This window comes from Budorcas taxicolor, chromosome 13 (assembly GCF_023091745.1).
Source record: "Budorcas taxicolor isolate Tak-1 chromosome 13, Takin1.1, whole genome shotgun sequence".
Classification (NCBI taxonomy): domain Eukaryota; kingdom Metazoa; phylum Chordata; class Mammalia; order Artiodactyla; family Bovidae; genus Budorcas; species Budorcas taxicolor.
This window is the reverse complement of record NC_068922.1, coordinates 64,119,696-64,137,624: the sequence shown is the minus strand read 5'-3', so window position 1 is coordinate 64,137,624 and position 17,929 is coordinate 64,119,696. Positions and strand designations below refer to the sequence as shown.

Below are 17,929 nucleotides of genomic sequence, written 5' to 3'. Positions count from 1 at the left end.
CGCTCAGGCTTCTCACTGCAGTGGGTTCTCTTATGGTGGAGCATGGGCTCTATGGTGTGTGTGTAAGATCTTCCTGGACCAGGGATTGAAACCCTGTTCCCTGCATCGGCAGGCAGATTCTTAACCACTAGACCACAAGAGAAGTCCACCAGGTGACTTTAGTATTATTATCACATATTTAGACCTGGAAATTTGTGATTCTTAAAATTAAGAACCTCTTGACATTTCACAATACCACTATTTTCTTTTCTTTCTTCTTTTTTTTTTTTTTTTTGACCATGCCATGCAGCTGGAATGATTTTAGTTCCCTGACCAGAGATCGAATCCCAGGCCCTTGTCAGTGAGAGCACCAAGTCCTAGCCACAGGGCTGCCAGGGAATTCACACTTAACTGTTTTCAAAATGTGCTTTTATCTTAACAAAACAAAGTCATTAATTTACTTTCCAGATATATCAAACAATATCAAATAAAGAAAAGGGGAAGAAGTTCCAAAATACAGTCTGTGGCTTAACTAGATTCATATTTTGCATCTGCCCACCCTCACCCCGCTACCATTTAAAAAAACATCAGCCTGGTTTCAGCTACTTTAAGCGATATAAATACAAGTGTGTTTTGCTAGCAATATGATTCTGCCGCTGAATAATTTTGAGCCCACTTTTTCAGAGTTTACCTAATTTGATTCTGGTCACCTTCTTTTTTTTTTCCCTGCAGCCTTCCTAGAATGACTCTAGATCTGGAACTATTGGAGAGCATTTCCCCTTCCAGTTTTTAGTGGAAGCACTGATGGTGTGGGTGTTTACTTCATGCTTCCAGTGAATCCCTGTTCAGGCCACCCCCATAGGCTGACTTTCAAAGAAGTCAAAGGCGTTTTGATGCAGCCTGAAGCAGACTGAACCATCGAACACATCAGTTTTCATTTAACGCAGCAGCTTTCTCCATCCTGTCTTCTAGGGACGGCCAGGAGGTTGCTGTGGTTTACTTCCGGGATGGCTACATGCCAGGCCATTACAGCTTACAGGTTGGTGCTTTCCATTAGCCCACTTTCTGCCTCCTGGGACCCACCATTGTTCCTCAGAGATTCCACACACGGATCGTAACAACCTGGGTTTTTCCTTGGGCCCTGGCTTCAGTTCTTCCTCCCGGAACTTCCTCTCCTCCCACAAGCCTTTTGCTACCTCTCACTCCCTAAATAAACACACCGTCTGCCAGAATCTAAATCCTCGCAAATCCACAGTGCTTCAGCCATTCACCTTAGTTTCTAGGGTTATGCTGGTAAATATGTAACCATAATCTCTCTGGGGAGGCACGCCCTTATTTATAGCATTTGCTGATTTCTGTTGTAACTACTCCCATCATGACCAATTTCAAAGCTACCCAACTTAACATCTCTGAACAGAATTGGGAAGAGATGGGCACAATCAGCTCTCACTAGCCAATGCAAACCAGTTTCACTGCACCAGTGACCAGTTCCTTCTTGCCAGATCTTTTTTCTGTTTTATCTGCATCCAAAAGTTTTTATCTGCTGTCCATTCATACTAAGGACACTAATGGTATCACCTTAGCTTACTATCTTACCATGTAGTTTCAAAATTGCATTCCACATCTACTGTTTCATTTAATCCTTACACTGCAGGAGGTGTATAATTATCCCCATTATATAGATGGAGAAACTAAGATTTGTAGGAGCTTATCTTAGGTCCCCACAGGGAGCTCCCAGGCCTTCTGACTCTCAGTCCAGTGTCATTCTTAGCATATCATTCTCTTCCTCCTGCCCCTGATCCACAGCATGGAGAAGCTAATAGGAAGCCCTTCTTTCAGTTGGGAGAAGGCAAAGGAGAAAATAAGTTAGAAAATACCATGAGCAGTAGTCTGGGGATCCTGAGCATTTGACTCCACGTTTGGGTGACCATGGGCAGGATGCTGTGTCTTTCTGGGCTCAGTTTCTGTAAACTGAGGGGACTATACTAGAAAACTGAGGGAGGTCCTTCCAGATCTATAGTTCTTTGAGTGTAAGATCCTCTCTGAGGCCCAGCCTATACAGGGAGCAGCTCCACAGAGGTGGCAGCTCTATAGAAGGCCCTTTCCTCTAGAAAGTGGTTAGTGGTACGAGCTTGCTGACTAGAGAAGAGAGAAACTGTCTATTGGGAAAAATGGATCCAGGTTCTAGGGAAAGGGCCAAAGAAAATTTTATTTAAAGTTAATAGGAAGGAAATTAATGCACAAGGAGAACATTTTTAGGGAACTGAGAAGCTCAGACTGGGTTTAGACATGGAGACAAATCCTCTAGGCTTAGTGACTTGCTAGGAGACGGTGAGCAAGCCCCCCTGCTCATCTCTGAGTTTTGCTTTCCCTCCTTTCCACAATGGGGTGCTTTCCTGGGTTTATCTCCGACATGCAGGGTACCTTTAGCTCTACCCGGAACAGTAGCTCAGTTGTTAGGTGTCTGCGGTTATTGATGAAGACCAGGCAGAGGTGCTGCAGGTGAACATCAGAGGAAGGACATCACGTGTCGGGGTGAGAATGGCATGGGGTGGTGGTGTTGCTCCTATGGCTTTGGCCCTGATCCTGCTGTGGGCAGTTTGTTGTGATTTGGAGTAAAGACAGACTGTCCCTCTGGTGCCCTAGAAGAGAGGCTAGAGTGGGGGAGTGGGGCATGGTCCTCTGACGTTTCCCTGCCTCTTATACCCTGAACTCCTGACCCACCAGACTGTTCGTCCTGCGATTATTCACCTGCAGACCTTTGCTCATATTACTTTGTTAACCTGAGTACCTCTTCCCTGTTGAGTCTCGCCTGTCACTCTCCCTGTTCTGTCAGATTTCCCCTCATTAAACAACAACATATTTACTGAGCACCTGCAAAGCTTCAGGCATTGTGTTAAACACTGGGGATACAACAGGAAATGAGAGCCAGACAAGAGTCCAGTTCTTGTGGAGCTCACAGCATGCTCAGGAGGATGGTCATCAGAAAGTAAACAAAAGTAGAAAAAGTTGTAAAAAAAAAAAAAAGAAGAAAAAGTTGTTGTTGTTGTTTTTTTCCTGGCTAGGGGAAACAATAGAGAATTATGGAGAAATGACATTAAATAGGGTGCTTTGAGAAGGTGACTTTGAGCCAAGACTTAAGGATGAAAAGGATCCAACCATCCATTAGAAAAGCCCAAATGACAAGAATCCCAGGCAGAGGGAAATGCAGCAAATGCAGGCCCTGAGGTAGACATGACATTTGTGTCCGAGAACTGATAGACCTGTGCGGCTGGAAGGTGGGAGTGGGGTGAAGGGATGGCCTGGAATGAAGTTGAGAAGGAGACAAGAAGTATATCCTTACAGGATCCCCTTACAGAAGCAACAGCAGTTTGTATTTTATTTGATGTACAAATAGGAATCTGAGCTCATAAACAAGTGTCTCCTTCCCCTTTCAAACCTCTTCATCCACTGTTTACCCTTTTACCTTTTGTCATTTCCCCTTTTAGTTACAGTCGTGTCATCGTGCTAGGCTGTGAGCTCCCCAAGGGTAAGAATACTGCATGTTAGGAGGAGGCCACACCTGCCTCACAAGTGTGTTACAAGGGCCCTGGGAGGTGATGCATGTGAGGATACCTGGCACCTGATGGGTGCTCATTAAAGGTTAGCAAAGTCAAAGTAGAATTCCATTTGGTTTCTTCACTCCACAGAACTGGGAAGCACGCCTGCTCCTGGAGAGGTCATGTGCTGTCAAGTGCCCGGACATTGCCACCCAGCTGGCCGGGACCAAGAAGGTGCAGCAGGAGCTGAGCAGAGCGGGCGTGCTGGAGTCCTTGCTCCCCGGGCAGCCCGAGGCTGTGGCCCGCCTCCGCGCCACTTTTGCTGGCCTCTACTCACTAGACCTGGTGCGTGGACAGCCCACTTCTCCCAGCTCAGGCTTCCTCAGTATTGGGGACCCAGAGCCCAATGTGTTGGGGAGGCTGGAGCTGGCACTGGGCTGGACTTGAGTCAGTGATGCTCTGAGGTCCCCTGGAACCCTGGAAAGTGAGGCTGGAATCCATTGTAAGCTCCGTCAGCAAAGAATGGCAATGGGGATGCTAACCAGGGAATGGGGCTGAGGTAGACAGCAGGAACTGAGGAGTATCTGTACCTGCATTTCAGGCCTCAGGCTACTCCTGAACAGTTGCCAGAGAAAGCTGGTACTCCCTGCTACAGGGGGTCCACTGGGGTTGTCTTATCCAGATAGTAGCATCCAGCCTCAGGGGCTTTATGGCCCTTTCTCTTCCTGCTCTTCCTCTAATGCTGCTCTGCACAACCAGCAGGACCTTGGCTCTGTGCTCTTCAGCCTAAGATGCTAGTGACTACTCTCTTTCCTCCTACCAGGGTGAAGAAGGGGACCAGGCTATCACCAAGGCCATTGCTGCCCCTAGCTGCTTCGTGCTAAAGCCTCAGAGAGAGGGTGGAGGTAGGTGGTGCCCCCTTCGCAGGGCTGCTCAGTGAAGGGGGTTGCAGGAGGTCACCAGTGCTGACCTGCACTTGCTGTGGGCACAGTTCCAGGCTCCAGGGGACACGAGAGGAACTGACCCAGGTGCCCCACCTTGGACAGTGTCACGGGAGACCCTGTGATCACGTGCTGTGGAGCACAAGAGAATGTGTGAGGCAAACGTGATGACCTCTACACTACAGAAACACCCAAGCACCATGGAATGTGATTAACCAGCACTGGAGGGTGTGGGCAAGTATAGTCTGAGGTGCCTGTGGGAGTGCAGGAGGGGCATATCAGGAGGTTGGATACCTTCCTGCCTGGTTTGAACTCTTTGAGGGCAGGGATCATATCTGCCTCATGGATCCAGAGATGGATTTTTTTTTTTTATCTTGGCCTTAAGGGTTGGGTAGGCATTTCACAGGTAGAAAAGGGGGAAGAGCATTCCATACAGAAGGAGCAACCTCAGGCATAGGCTTCCACTGGTCCATGGAAGTGTGGTACATTTGGAGGTTAATAAGTTAACTGCTGAGGCTGGAGCGCAGCGTGGGAGGTGGGAGAGGGAATGACTTGGTTTGGAAAAGATGGCTTGGGACCTGATTATAAAGGATGTTGAATATACGTAGGAAATTGGGCTTTATCCTATGGGTGGTGGGAAGCCATTAGCAAGTTTAAAGGAGGGGAGGGACACATGGTGGATCCGTGTTTCAGCCATGGGAGAGTACACGGGGAGACATTGGTGGTGGAGGGACCGTAGAGGAGGCTGGTATAGTTGTCCAGAAGAGCAATGCAGAAGGCTGGGCCAGAGCTTGTGACAGTGTGGAGTACAGACTGAAGAGACACGTCTGAGTCAGTGACAGGTAATGGAGAGGAAGATTGGCGACTCGGGAATGCCTTTCACTTGACTGGGTACAGGACGGCCCAGGAGGAGCAGACCCAGGCAGAAGTAATGAGTTCTGTTCAGACATGCTGAGTTGGATTTGGTAGCCTCTGGGATATCTGTGATGTTTAGAGCATGGAGCTTTAGCTAAAGATTTGGGAGTTAACAAGTTATAGGCTACAGATGAAGCCTTGGAAGAGATCTCCCTGAAAAAGAGTGCATATATGGAGGAGAGAACAAGGGTAGAGGAATGATTCCTTGGAAACCCCAACATTTAAGAGGGGCAGGAGCCAGTCTGGGAGGCTGAGAAGGAACAGTCATAGCAGGGCAGGATGGTATGGTGGGAGGTGTGTCCACTTTTGTAAGAGCCCTCCTGTTAAGGTGACATTTTCCTCCTTGGAGAACAAGCCTGCCCTGGGTTCACTGAACTGCTGTCAGGAACTGACCCTCTTGACCTGCCCACATGGCCCTAGAAGTGGGAGTACAGGGTAGAGAAGGTGGGCAGAGGGTCCAGGGTGACTGCTTAGTGAAATTGCAGGTAACAACCTATACGGGGAGGAGATGGTACAAGCCTTGGAGCGGCTGAGGGACAGTGAAGAGAGAGCCTCCTACATCCTCATGGAGAAGATTGAACCCGAACCTTTTAGGAATTGTCTACTACGACCCGGCAGCCCTGCCCAAGTGATCCAATGCATTTCAGAGCTGGGCATCTTCGGGGTCTATGTCAGGTGAGCCAAGCAACATGTTTCCTTATGTAGTAAATGAGGCCAAGGACCTAAGATCTGCCTACCTTACAAGGCTATCAAATGAAGTCCAGATAACAACTGCTTTGCAACTATAAAGGAAATTCCAAGTGATATCAAGATGGCTAACAATATAACCCTGGACTAGGAGACCCCAGGGAAAAAAAGTTTAGGTCCAGTCCCAGGGCACCTGGGACGCTGGGGAAAGGTGGGATGGGCCAGCTAGAGGATAAACAGTGGCTTTGAAAAGCTGAGTGGCCCCTGGGCTTGAACTTGAGTACTAATGAATCAGGAAGAAGACAACTGGGGAATTTGTAAGGAACAGTTTCTGGTCCCTCATTACCACTTCCTGCTACTCACTCCAAGATCAGAGCAAGGAAGGAATACCAGATCCTATCATGCTCCCCACAAGAGCCTGCCCTCTCTATAATCTTCCCCTCCAACCATTCCACTTAGAGCATCTCTGCCTGCCAATTCCTCCCCACCCCCTACCGCCATCTTGAGAGAGGTAGAGAAGGAAATTTAGAGCTACAGAAGATGAAATGTGAGCCTGGCATCATGCTAAATGCTTTTCTGATTTTCTTTAAACCTTGTCACCATCTTAAAAAGTGAGAGGTATTATCTCTGTTTTAAATTGAGGAAATTGGTACTTAGAAAGGCTGAGTAACTTGTTTCAAAGGTGGAGCTAATAATATCCACGCTACGATGCAAACCCAAATCTGATTCAGAAATCTGAGCGCTTTCTCAGGTGTAGTCAGTCACCCATGTACTGCTCAGCCGGGACCAAGGAAGGTCTTGGGTTTGAGGGCTGAGTCCAGGTGATGGAATTGTGTATCTCCTGCCCCTGTTTCTATAGGGAGGGAAAGACACTTGTGATGAACAAGCACGTGGGACATCTGCTTCGAACCAAAGCCATTGAGCACGCAGATGGCGGTGTGGCAGCTGGAGTGGCAGTCCTGGACAACCCATACCCTGTGTGAGGGCACAGCCGGGCCTGCCCGACTGCACTGCAAAGACCTTCCATCCTTTGTCCGGTCATTCCTCGCCTGCCCTCTTGAGGGGCTGCCCTCCCCTTACCTTGTGAAGGCTGGTCTCTTCTAGAGATTTCCAGGGTCTTCGTGGAAGGGCAGATGCTGGGTACCTTCCCCCCTCTCCCCAGCCCCCCAACTCCAGCTTTCTCTTCTGAGAACCAGAAAAGCTGTGTTTCCCTTAGGTGCAGTCTAGAGGCCCCTAAATCTTCAGGGTGTGGATACAGCTGAAAGGAAGCTGATTTGAGGTCAGAGTCCATAACCTTGCCACCTTCCTGTTAGCCCCTTGTCAGCCTTTCCAGCAGGTTCTGGACCTAGGCTGGGACTGAGGGGTAGGAGGAAAAGGGTAGGGGCACAGCCTTTCCTCACCTCTGCCTTAAATAAAACTACTTGGCTGATTCTGTGATTCCTTTGTTTGTACATTTAGGGGAGGGAGAAGCTATAATCCTAGTCAGCCCACTTCAGATAGATTGGAGCAGGGGAAGGAACTTGGCTATAACCAGTCTCCCTAGCTCCAGATCCTATGGATAGGACCCTGAAATTTCAGTCCTTCAGTCGAAATTTCAGTCCTTAGTCACTCACTAATGCTCCCACAGGATCACAGGGAAGAGAGACAGTCTCTAGCAGGGAGAGCAACCATGATCGCGCATTACAGTTATAATTTGGCTTTAGTTGCTTTCCTGCTTAGTTCAGGAGCTTGTCAAAGGGCCTAGAAGCCCTGGTGAAAATGAAAGTGTTAGTTGCTTAGTCATGTCTGACTCTGCGACCCCATGGACTGTCAGGCTCCTCTGTCTATGGGATTCTCCAGGCAAGAATACTGGAATGGGTTGCCATTCCCTTCCCCAGGGGATCTTCCTGACCCAGGGGTCGAACCTGGGTCTCCAGCATTGCCCTGCCTAGCGCTGCCTAGAACCAAATTCTGGAAGGAATATTGGGGTACTCCTGAGGAAAATCACTCCCCTTTCCATCCCCCACACAGATCAGAGCAGCCAGTAAGTATACACCGTGTAAGACACTGAGGAAGCAAGTCACCACCTTCATGAAGTCACAGACTTTATTCCTACAACCACAGGGCCTGAGTACAACTGGGGTAGGAAAAGAGAGCTTCATCTGAGAACGTCTATCGCGGGCAGGACTGTTCAGGGGAGGCTGGGAACAGAGGGCAAGAAAAGCGAGCTTCTCTGGTCCTGGGAGCATAACACATATACTCCTCTGAAGACACAAATGATCTGAAAGCCCTCTGGAAACTGAGCCTGCCTGCAGAGCCCCTGGAACAAGTGGCAGACAGGCACTGCCATCCGGTACAAAAGGGAATTTAGACCCACAAGAAAAGCAACAAAATGTTTTAAAAAATAATCATTGTTTCATGACTCACAAACAGGCATTTCTCGGGGCAAGTGCATGCCCAAGATAAGTACTGGTGCTTCCTGAGAAAGATGACACAGGATTAGAGTTGCTTCCCTGTTTCAGTCCATGCCTTCATTTGCCCACTGAACACTTAACTTGGGTTTGGGACATGACCTTCAGGTCCCTTCAGGGCTCCAAGAGCTCTTTGCAGTCTAGGGGCACAGCCTGAGGCTGACCTGGGCCCTCTCGCATCTGCCTGGCGGTTGCAGGAAGTTGCCTCCACCCAGAGGCAAAGATGGTCCTCGGTCCCAGACAGCTGGACAAGGGAAGTGCTGTGGGTCAGCACTGGCCCTCAGCACTCCTAGATGGGGGCAGGGAGGGTGGGCAAAACTTTGGAAAGCCAAGCAGGGGGTAATCCTGGGTTCCAGGCAGGGTCTTATTCATTGGATAGTCAAGCAGCGGTGGCTGAAAAGCTGGGTGATGATGGATGGGTCGACTACAGTGGACGTGTCCCCCAGGTCGTGGTCATTCTGAGCGATCTTCCGAAGCACCCGCCTCATGATTTTCCCTGGGGGTCCACACGCTTCTGGTTACCTGGTGACAACACACTGACCCACTCCAGCCCTGCCAAAATCTTCCATCCATGCACACTCGCCACCAGTGGGCTTTGGCCCATCCAATCCCAATCCCTAGAGGCCTCTGAACATACCTGAGCGAGTTTTAGGCAATCCAGGTGCATTCTGGATGTAATCTGGTGTGGCAATGGGGCCAATCTTTTCTCTAACTGTAACCAACAAATCATTACGCATTTTTCCAGTACCCTTAGCCAGGCTGCCCAAAACCAAGGCACAGATGGCTTTGTTCCCAACCTAATCATTCTCAGGCTCGCTTTTTGTCTTTCTCTCTTTTTAACACATTGTCTCTTTACTCTCTCATTGTCTATTAATTCACCTTCATGGAACTCAAGCTCTAGAATCAGCCTGCTAGAGTTGAAATTCACTTTACTTGCAGTGTGGCCTCGAACAAGTGATTTACTCCTAAATTCTCTGAGCCTCAATTTCTTCATCTCTAGAATGAGAGTAAAAATAGGATCTATTTCATGGAGGTGTGTGCACTCAGTTGTTCAGTTGTGTCCGGCTCTCTGTGACACCATGGACTGTAGCCCACCAGGCTCCTCTGTTCATGGAGTTTTCCAGGCAAGAATACTGGAGTGGGTTGCCATTTCCTACTCCAGGGCATCTTCGCAACCCAGGGATCAAACCTATGTCTTCTGCATCTCCTGCATTGGCAGGCAGATTCTTTACTACTGTGCCACCTGGGAAGCCTCATGGAGGTGTCTAGAGATTAAATGTATTAATGCATTTAAAACACTTAGTTCAGTGGCACAAAGAAAGAATTCTACAAATATCAATCATTATTAACATGGTGGAGACTGAGTGGGAAGAGGGCAGTCAGCCCCTGGGATCTATCTGTGGTTTGAGAAACTAGCTCACTACAGCCCCTCCCCAACAACCTGCTGTGGTGACTGGGCCATCAGGACAGACCTGGCAATCCCTGCCCAGGGAAGGTCCTTACTCTGCTTCTTGAGCTCCTCAGTGAGAGCTGGGCTGAAGATGTGGCCATCGCACAAGGTGACAAAACAGTAGAGGCATTCGCCTTTCACAGGATGAGGGTGGCCAACCACGGCTGCCTCTGCAACAGCCTTGTGTTCCACAAGTGCTGACTCCACCTCTGCCGTGCTCAGCAGGTGTCCTTGTCAAGGGAAAGGAAGTTGCCATGAGAGAGATCCCAGCCCCTGTTCCATCTGTCCCAGTAAGGCAGTCCCGGTCTGGTCAAATAGGGACAGCCTTTCATTCATTCCTCAAGGGACATTGTTGCCCCACCATCCTGGTTCCCCTCCTCCAGGTACTCTTCAGTGTTTGTTACTCTTCAGCCCAGAAATGAACGCTGCACTCCAGGTGTGGTCTGGCTCCCTTAGAAGGCTTTGGCTGGGAGTTGCCGGGTGAGCAGGGTTAATGAGAAGGGAAGATGGTCCCTGGCCCTCACCAGATACGTTCAGCATGTCATCAATCCTGCCGGTGATCCAGTAATAGCCATCCTTGTCCCGCCGGCAGCCTGGGAGGACAAAATAAATACACCACAGTAGGATACCGCAGCAATCCGCATCACCAAACTGCTGTACGCACGGCAACAGCCTCCTAACAAGTCTTCCTATTGTGCTAGCCAGGCTCCAAGACGGTCACACCAACCTCCGTCTCCTGGTATCCGTACCCCTGTATAGTCCTTTATCTCACCGTACTAGGGTTTGTCTCATGAGCAATTGCATTTGGCAGAAATGATAGGATGTCATTTCTGAGATGAGATTATGGAAGACACTGTGGCTTCTATCTTGGTTGCATTCTCTCTGATTATTTGCTCTGGGGGCAGCCAGCTGCCATGTCATGAGTAGCCCTATGGAGAGGTCCACGTGGCAAGGAACTGAAGGTTTCTGCCAGCAGCCACGTAAGTGAGCTTAGAAGTGGGTCCTCCAGGCTCAGTCAGACCTTTAGACGACTGCAGCTCCAACCACAGGTTGACTGCAACCCACAAGAAACTCTGAATGAGAACCACCAGTGAAGCCACTCACAGAATCCTGATCCTCAGAAACTATGAGATAATTATTGTTTTTAGTTCCCAGGTTTGGAGTTAATTTGTTCCATGGCAATAGATAACTAATATACTGACCTAAAGTCTATTCTCCATAAAACAAGCAAAGTTATTTTCTAAATAATATATAAATTATAATCACTTCTCTGCTTAAAAAGCCTGATGGTCTCCCACTGTACACTGGATAAAATCCAAATTCCTCACCATGGCTCACAAGGCCCTGTATTATTATCTCCCTCTCCAACCTGATACAACATTCTTGCTGTTGCTCACTACATTCCAGGAACACAAGCTTCAGTCTTTTCCTCAGACATTCCATGGTTATGTCTCTCTGGTACAGAACATTCATTTTTACTCCAGATATTCCCATACCTGGCTGCTTCTTTAGGTCTCTGGTCAAATATCACTTCAAAGAAACTTCTCACCACCCCATGTATGGTGGCTGTCCCTGCAGTATTTATTTGCTGAATTTATTGCCTCTCTCTCCTCACTAGAATGTAAACCCCATGAGAGCAGAGACCTTGCCCACCTTATTCATGGTAACAACTCCTGTGCTTAGATAAGTATTACGTGCTCAATAAATATTTATGGAAGAATGGATTGGTGAATGGACACATGGGCAAACATAGGCTCTAGACATGGGGACACACATGACATGGTAATACATACTGCCATGTGCTGCCTGTCTTTCAGCCCAGCAGTGATGGAAACAAGAACATTTTCCCTCATACATCGAATCTCAGCACCATGCTGAGAGCCTTCCTGCAACACTCATTCCTGTTCTTATGGTCTTCTCTGTATCTCTGACTGGATATTACACATTGATACATAAGACACATCCCTAACCAACTCCTCTTGAAAACGAAAGGGGATGGTACATGTCTTAGTGGGAGGTGTGGAAAAGGGACAGCCAAGGCTCACCATCTCCTGTCACATAGTACCCAGGGAACTTCTTAAAGTAGGTGGTCTCAAAGCGTTCGTGGTTCCCATAGACCGTGCGCATGATCCCTGGCCAGGGCTGCTTGAACACCTGGAAGATGAGGAAGTGGTAACCATCTGCTACACTGTCTCACAAGAAGACAGTTTCGCCTTTGCCAAACCTTAGGAGAAATAGCCTGAATGCCATTCCCAAGAAGTAGAACAAAGTATATGCTTTGGAGACAGATAGTCTAGGCTTGGAATCCTAACTCCGCCACTTACTAACTGTGTGGCCTCAGGTAAGTAACTTTACATCTCTGAGTTTCAGGATCCTTATCTGTAAATCAGAGAAAATAATTTCTACCTCCCAAAGTTATTTTGAGGATTAAATTAATAGTATGTGGAAGCTGCCTAGCACATGGTCTGTTAGTAATAAGCATTTAGTAAATTTGAGTCTCCTTTTTATAAAAAAATTATTTTTATTTATTTGGCTCTGCTGGGTCTTAGTTGTGGCATGCAGGATGTAGCTCCCCAACCGGGGATCGAACCCAGCCCCCTCCATTGGGAATGTGGAATCTTAGCTACTGGACAAAGGAAGTACCTTGAGTCTCCTTTTAGGTAATCCCTCAGGGATGCAGGTACAATTTGTTGCAAATGAAAGTAGTTACATAAAAATGTGGGACCTACACATAAGTAATAAGTATTGCCCCCAATCAGTAATGTTCTGTGGCAGCAGATTGGTGGGATGGACAGAACTCTATTCTAAGAGTCAGAGGACCTGGATTAAAGTCTTGCCCATGTTACTAACTTGCTCTTTTAAAAGTGTGTTAATCACTCGGTCATGTCCGACTCTTTGGGACCCCAAGAACTGTAGTCTGACAGGCTCCCCTGTCCATGGGATTCTCCAGGCAAGTATACTGGATTGGGTAGTCATTCCTTTCTCCAGAGGATCTTCCCCACCCAGGGATCGAACACAGGTCTCCTGCAATGCAGGCAGATTCTTCACTGTCTGAGCCACCAGGGAAGCTTGCTCTTAGTAAAAACAAAGTGGGTTGGAGGGTGAAGATGCTAATGATCTCCCTACAACTACTAAATGATCACAACAACAGCTTACATTTATCAAGCACCAACTCTTAGGTTCTGTGCTAAATAAACCCTTTACATGAATCATCTAATCAATTCAGCAACCACAGGAGATAAAGATACTGCTGCTATTGCTGTTTAGTTGCTAAGTCGTGTCCGACTCTTTTTTGCGATCCCAGGGACTACAGCCCTCCAGGCCTCTCTGTCTATGGGATTTCCCAGGCAAGAGTACTGCAGTGAGTTGTCATTTCCTTCTCCAGACAAAGGTACTATTGTAACTCTTTTACAAATGAGAATATTTATGTTCAGAGGGGTTAGGTAACTTATCTAAAGTTACAGAAGAGGCAGAGCCAGGTTTGAACCCAGACAGGTTGACTCTGGAGCCTATATGATTTTCTACTATGTCTTTCAGACCCAAAAAGGCACCATCAGGTATCTTTGAGTAGAGCCCTTAAGAGCCTTGTGGGCCAAAAGGCCTAGAGGCAGGCAAAATATCCAGAAGGATTGCCCCACTAGGGTCTCTCTGCAGAGGATAAACCCTCAACCAAGGGAGCTTTAGCCAAAAGCAGCTACCAGGAAAGGTTAGGTTCTAAACTCTAAAGGAAAGCACACTGTGCCCTTCTGTGGACCATCCTCCCCTCCCCCTCATCAAAGACCCACAAGGGCCAGGATCTCACCAGATAGCCTTCAGCTTCACCTTCCAACTCTTCCCCAGACTCATTCAGGATCGCAGGAGCTACCCCGAAGAATGGGAAAGTCTAAAAGCAAATAGGAGACAGAACTCACAAGGAGGAATGAGACAACTCTGACTCAACTCTCTACCTCTAGAGATTCCCAGAGCCCCCAGTTTCCCACACCTATCAGTCCAGCCCCCCACCCTGTACCTAGGCTGAATGCCCCAAGACTCTCCCCGGCCTAGCCCAGGACCAGCCAGGGGAGCCTCACTCACAGCAGAACCAGGCTTCATGGGTATGGCCCCAGGGAGGGGGGTCAGCATATGGCCACCCTGTGGAAGTCAGAGATCAGGGGTTTGAGTCACTCTTCACACACACTGCCTGAGCGTCAGCCTTCGGAACCTGTTACTTACTGTCTCTGTCTGCCAGAAGGTGTCCACAATGGGGCAGCGCTGCGCACCTACCACCCGGTGGTACCAGAGCCAGGCCTCGGGGTTGATAGGTTCGCCCACAGTTCCTAGCACCTGTAAGGATGCCCGGCTGTGCCTTGGGCAGGAGAGTGGGGAGAAAGGGAGGCTGTGAGCACCATTAGGAACCAGGAAGACGTGCACAGGCTCTTCTGCCCCATCCCCTAGTCCAAGCCAGGGTGTTAGAATAATGGGATGGAAAGGACTGTGCAAAGGCCAGCACCAGCTCTGAGGGACACTCAAGAAGCAGCAGCCAGAGAGGGGTCTCACTTGGTAACAGGCTCATCTCCAAACTTCATGAGCAGACGGATGGCTGTAGGTGCTGTGTAGAACTTGGTCACCTTGTACTTCTCCACGATATTCCATAGGCGGCTCACATCCGGATATGTGGGAATCCCCTCAAACTGACCCCAGTAATAGCTGGTCATTTTCAGTCCTTCTCAGTAGTCCCTCCATTCCCCTACCATACCCTCAGGCTCAGTATTTTGCCTTTTCTGACAAATCCCTGTCTTCACACCCTTACCAGACAAGCCAAGAGATTTTCCCACTCAGCATATACAACCCTGTGAGAACTCCTCTTTCTCAAGGAAACAGGTCATTGTATAAGTCCCTCTGCCTTTAGGCAAGGTGGCTTTGGGAGGTCATCACCCAGGATCATCCTGTCCATCCCCTAAATAAACCAGGTAGCCATGGGTCCCAGCACCCTTCTTACCAAAACACTGGTGGCACCATTGGCCAGTGGCCCATAGGTGACATAGGAATGGCCAGTGATCCAGCCAATGTCTGCGGTGCACCAGAACACATCCTCCGCATGAAAGTCAAACACATACTTGAAGGTTGTGGCCACATAGAGCATGTAGCCCCCAACTGTGTGTACCACGCCCTGTGGAGAGAATAGGGCCTCAAGTTGGGCTCACCCTCACTGACTACCAAATATAGAGGAAAAGCCTCCCCAGGGATTCTGGCCCTGCCAGCACTGCTTTTACAGCATCCATCTCTCTTCCATCCTCCCTCCTCCACGTTCCCATCTCACACACCACATATATTTATATAGTCAGTCCATCATCCACACCCACACCCTAAGATGGTATTTCTGAACCACCCACATTACCTTCACACACATGGACCCTTTTGGTACACCCACATCTAATAGTATCTCTGTCATGTGTTTGTGTCAACTCAATTATACGTTGACAGAATGAGAGTGGGGAAAAAAGATAATCTTCTTTGCTTGCTCCATTAATACCCTATCCCTACCAGGCTCCTCCATCCATGGGATTTTCCAGGCGATAATACTGGAGTGGGTTGCCATTTACTTCTCCAAGGAAAGAGAGGCCCAAATTGTGTCTTAACGATTCATTGAGGAATATTCCAAAGCATGTGGAGAGAATAATTTATGGATGTGGCAAGTGGAAGGTAGAGTGATATATCTTTTAAGTTGGAGTTCTAAGTGTTTCCAGTTCCCACACTGCTCTGGGAGAGACTAGATATTACCAGTGTGGCATATGGAAGGGATTGAACTCTAAGAGCTGTAGTCAAGAAGGCCAAGAGGGATCCCTGTGCCCACTCTTGGCCTTGACTTTACAGGCAGCTCTTCTTCAACCAAACCACATGGGTATGGGCAGGAAACACAGATGTCAGCCCCATGGATTTATCCTTTCCTCCTTTTCTGGGCACCCTGAGGCTCCCCACTTGAATTGTCTCACCCTGGGCTTCACCATCAGTGTCTGAGGATTTGTCAATTTGATTTAGAAAAGGTAATGTGATATTTCTGAAACTCAGAGTTGTAAATTTCATGTCATTACATGCTTCCTCAGAAACTCACTTCTCACCCTTACACAGTGTATGTACACACACACACACACACACACACACACACTTGCCTTGGGTTTGCCTGTGGAGCCACTGGTGTACAGGATGAAGAGTGGGTCTTCAGCATCACACCATTCAGGCTCACACTCATCCCCTGCCTTCTGCATGAGTTCATGCCACCACAAGTCAACCCCCTCATTCCAGGAGATCTGCAAGGGGAAGAAAATAGGAATGGGCAAGGAAGAATTGTTAACAGGTCAGGCTGGGGGCAAAATTCACCCCTACCTAGCACCTGGAAAGGCCAGGGTGGGAGTGGCAGATGGAGGTCCTGAGAGGGAGGAAGGGCCCAGTGAGGGTGAAATGGGGCAGGGAGAACAGAAACAGAACAGGAGGCTTCTTGGGTACTCCCAGCACCCTGCTTCAGAACTTCTCTCACCTGGCCTCAGGCTGAGGCGGGCCCCCTTGGTTGGTCCCTTCTTGCTCTTCAATTCCTAGCTTAAATGTCACCTTCTTGGAAGGGTTTAACCTAAACAGCATCTGATAGGCTCCCAGACCCACCCTCACCCCTACTATTCTTCTTTTTTTTTTTAATCAGCTTCTGAAATTAGTTTCCCAATCAGGAATTGAACGTGGGCCCTTAGCAGTGAAAGCACAGAGTCTTAACTCTGGATGGCCAAGGAATTCCCACCCCTGCTATAATTCTTGATCACAGCACCTTATTTCTTTACCACATAGCACATATTTCCAGTTGTTTTATTTAGCTGTTTACTTGATTACTATCTCTCCAGATAGTGACCTCTATGAGTACAGTGGCATGTCTATCTTTCTTGCCCACCCCCCTAAATCTCCAACACCTAGTAAAATGCCTAGCACTCAATAGGCACTCCGTAAAATTTTGTTGGATGAATGAATATGCATACACAGGCCTGTATACACACATATGTACTTATGGGACTAGTGGCTCATCAGCAGGGTGCAGATACCACACAATTCAGAAATGCAGAATTAGTCAGAGCCTGCAGGTGAGGTGGGTACCTGACCCCAGTAGTTAGTAGCAAAAGAGTCAACAGATGTTGGTCCAAGCATCTTTTTTCGCATGTCCGGACATCATCCATATCTGGAGGTTCCTACTCCAGCTCTGCCCCTGCCCCTATACCAGTGGTACCAATGGGTTTCTCATAAAGACACTTTCTTGAGGTTCCATTCAGCAGGAAACTTTGCTTTAAGTTGGTGGAAAAGGATCAAGGTGGATTTCTCCCAGTAGAAGGATGTCCCTCTAATACTGAAGTGCCTTTCAGATCTGTCATCCTGAAATTTTTCTAAACTCTCCTTGAAACTGTTTTACTTTCTGAATTATATCACCTATTTGAAAAACTGGTTTTAAGTCTACTCTTTGCTGAGTGAAGTTGTATTCCCTGAATTCGTCCAAAGTTGCACTGGATTTCGATTCCCAGTTCTGCCACTTCCTAGATATATATGACCATGGACAAGCCACTCTACCTCAAGTTACTCATTTTTAAAATGAGGATAGTCATTCTTGCCCTGATAGTCTCACAGGATTTTGGAAACATCAAAGGAAATCTGTTCTTACCTAGTAAACATCAAGCCTTGGATTGTCTGGGTGGGTAGAGGAGACTGATGAATGTCAGGAAGGTGAAAATTTAGTTCAATTCCACTGAACTCCTCTGGGAGGTGAAATAAGAGTGTGATGATGGAAACTATTGTGGGTTTGGTTTAACTGTCACAAGACTGTTTCATATTCATTACTTCCTTGTTCTATAGTCCCAACTGGCAGGTAGACATGATAGTATAAGAGGAAACATCCTATTCCTCTCATTATATGGTTATATAGTAATTTATTGTGTGCATATTCGGTTTAAAAGCCCCAGA

The 17,929-nt window shown here is 47.9% G+C and overlaps 2 protein-coding genes across 5 annotated transcripts in view; one reads left to right on the top strand and one right to left on the bottom strand.

Moving 5' to 3' along the window:
- The window catches only part of GSS (glutathione synthetase), a 34,779-nt gene extending 27,296 nt beyond the window's left edge, over positions 1-7,483 (top strand). For all 4 annotated transcript variants that reach the window (XM_052651402.1, XM_052651400.1, XM_052651399.1 and 1 more), the window contains exons 9-13: positions 952-1,018; positions 3,669-3,863; positions 4,342-4,423; positions 5,860-6,049; positions 6,921-7,483. In XM_052651402.1, coding sequence (XP_052507362.1) covers positions 952-1,018; positions 3,669-3,863; positions 4,342-4,423; positions 5,860-6,049; positions 6,921-7,044 — 658 coding nt within the window. In that variant the 3' untranslated portion in view covers positions 7,045-7,483. The remainder of the gene's footprint in view (positions 1-951; positions 1,019-3,668; positions 3,864-4,341; positions 4,424-5,859; positions 6,050-6,920) is intronic.
- Positions 7,484-8,128: 645 nt separating this feature from the next.
- Positions 8,129-17,929, bottom strand: part of ACSS2 (acyl-CoA synthetase short chain family member 2) — a 44,344-nt gene continuing 34,543 nt past the window's right edge. Inside the window, exons 9-19 of the mRNA XM_052650695.1 lie at positions 16,111-16,248; positions 14,940-15,110; positions 14,498-14,631; positions 14,174-14,306; positions 14,036-14,092; positions 13,764-13,844; positions 12,007-12,115; positions 10,486-10,554; positions 10,015-10,191; positions 9,149-9,223; positions 8,129-9,007 (exon numbers count right to left, since the gene is read on the bottom strand). Coding sequence (XP_052506655.1) covers positions 8,880-9,007; positions 9,149-9,223; positions 10,015-10,191; positions 10,486-10,554; positions 12,007-12,115; positions 13,764-13,844; positions 14,036-14,092; positions 14,174-14,306; positions 14,498-14,631; positions 14,940-15,110; positions 16,111-16,248 — 1,272 coding nt within the window. The 3' untranslated portion in view covers positions 8,129-8,879. The remainder of the gene's footprint in view (positions 9,008-9,148; positions 9,224-10,014; positions 10,192-10,485; positions 10,555-12,006; positions 12,116-13,763; positions 13,845-14,035; positions 14,093-14,173; positions 14,307-14,497; positions 14,632-14,939; positions 15,111-16,110; positions 16,249-17,929) is intronic.